Source organism: Triticum urartu, chromosome 7 (genome assembly GCF_003073215.2).
Source record: "Triticum urartu cultivar G1812 chromosome 7, Tu2.1, whole genome shotgun sequence".
NCBI classification, from domain to species: Eukaryota; Viridiplantae; Streptophyta; class Magnoliopsida; order Poales; family Poaceae; genus Triticum; species Triticum urartu.
In genome coordinates, this window is record NC_053028.1 from 17096974 (window position 1) to 17098833 (window position 1860).

The following is a 1860-nucleotide window of genomic DNA, read 5'->3' on the forward strand; positions in this document are numbered from 1 at the left end:
GGCGGGGGGGGGGGGGGGTACTATGAGCGGACGGCGGTCTCGTTAGACTGGATGAAACGGCTCTGGTTGTGCTCGACACTGGTTGACCAAGCTCGATCGCAGTCCAAGGTTCATCCGAACCTTCGATAGGTCTCGCAACATAAATGCAGTTGCTCTTTCCTCCCCACCTCTCGGGGCTCATGCAAGAAAATGTAGGGTTCCTCCTATCAAAGGTAATAAAGAGTGTCCAATTCTCCAACTTCTCTATCTCCACCCACTTCGCTGGTTCCGTTGACAAGTCAAGGTGAAAGACTCGACACTTCGCATGGATGCCATATAGTTCGTCAGAGACTACCGATAGGTCAACCAGGAGAAGCCTCTCGCCACATACCACCAACCATGGCTTGAAATGGTGGCCAGTAACCATGTCCCCTCCCCTCACAACTGCTACTTCATGCATGGCAAGTTGAGGTAAAAATTGCATAATGTGGATCCTCTGAAGAAAGCCGATGGCAAACATCTGACCTTTGAAGAACACGATCTGAAGGATGCGAGCACCACCAGAAGCAAATGGCTGCTCAACCCATGAGTGTGTTCCAGACTTCCACTGGATCATAGAGGTGTTCGAACAAAGGAGAAGACACGAGTTGGACGAATTGAGCGGAGTTGTGAGAATCCCATAATAGTAGTTCCCAAAGTTATTGCCAGGTCGGAGTTTGGGAGATTTCGTTTTAGTGCCAGTGTACGCATTGACAAGTAGGCAATGCGTCTGATCAAAGAATATATACCCGTATGAGGAACCTAAATAGTGCGCTGAACTTGGAGCATTTCGCGGGGCCAAACAACGAGGGGGCAAAGCTGTCCTGGAAGGATCAACAAGCTGCCATTTGCATTTCGACAAAAGGATGCGCGTGGCACTGTCCTGCTGTCGACGAGCATGACGGGCATCGGGTTTGACCAACTAGATTTATTGAGAAAATAATCAAGCTTCATGAATTTTTATGGCTACGACAAGCCACATCAGAGTTGAACAACGTTGAGCTCATCGTCTAGCCTGGTACGGGATCTCAATTTGAAAATACAACATAATTAACTAGATAAACTTGAGATGAAATCAGAAGTACCAAACGCAGTTGGACAAAGACACGAGCAACAGAGAAGCTGGGGTAATCCAGGGTGCACGTGCAGACCTAGTAGGGCTGAGACCAGCGGGCGGCGCCGGCGGTGAGTGATCCACCTCCGTGTACTCTTCCGTGGCTGCTGCCGGCCATGGTCACCTGTTTGTACGTGCAACCTCGAACGCGTGCGTACGTGTGTTCTTCTTATCGGATGAGGGGCCGGCCGGCCGGCGAGGAGAGTAGTTAATTAAGCTAAGGCCGGCGGTGCTTGTCGCGTGGATGAGTTCGTTGGCTGGAGCTAGCCTTAGACGTGGTGCCCGAGGTAGGAGGACAGAGAACATCCACTAGTGGGGGAATCGAGGGGATCGTCGACTACTCACTCAGCTTTTTGCCGACTCCCTCGCAACGCGTTTTTATTTTGGCTCCCGATTTCCAAACTTCTATATATTTTAAGGAAAACGCTTGCCTTCTACCGGCGGATCACACACAAGCATCCACCGGCTCGTCCATACGATGCGTGTCCTGAGGGAGCCGTCTTTTTTTCTTTCTTTCGGTTAAGTGGCCGTTGCTCGCTGCTCAATGTCCACTATGATGAGTTTCTGCAGCAAGGTCTCTGTTGTAGTAAAACTAGCAACAAGACCTCTGTTTCAGAAAAAATAAATTTGCAATGAGACCTTTGTTGCAAAAAAAAATTACAACAAGACATCTGTTGCAAAAAATAATAATAAAACAAGACCTCTGTTGTAAAAGAAATAGCTTGCAA

At 48.9% G+C, this 1860-nt stretch overlaps 1 protein-coding gene across 1 annotated transcript in view; it reads right to left on the bottom strand.

Annotated features, from left to right (window-relative positions):
- The window catches only part of LOC125518150, a 2581-nt gene extending 1331 nt beyond the window's left edge, over window positions 1-1250 (bottom strand). The window contains exons 1-2 of the mRNA XM_048683081.1: window positions 1186-1250; window positions 22-842 (exon numbers count right to left, since the gene is read on the bottom strand). Coding sequence (XP_048539038.1) covers window positions 22-842; window positions 1186-1250 — 886 coding nt within the window. The remainder of the gene's footprint in view (window positions 1-21; window positions 843-1185) is intronic.
- Between the last annotated feature and the right edge of the window lie 610 nt (window positions 1251-1860).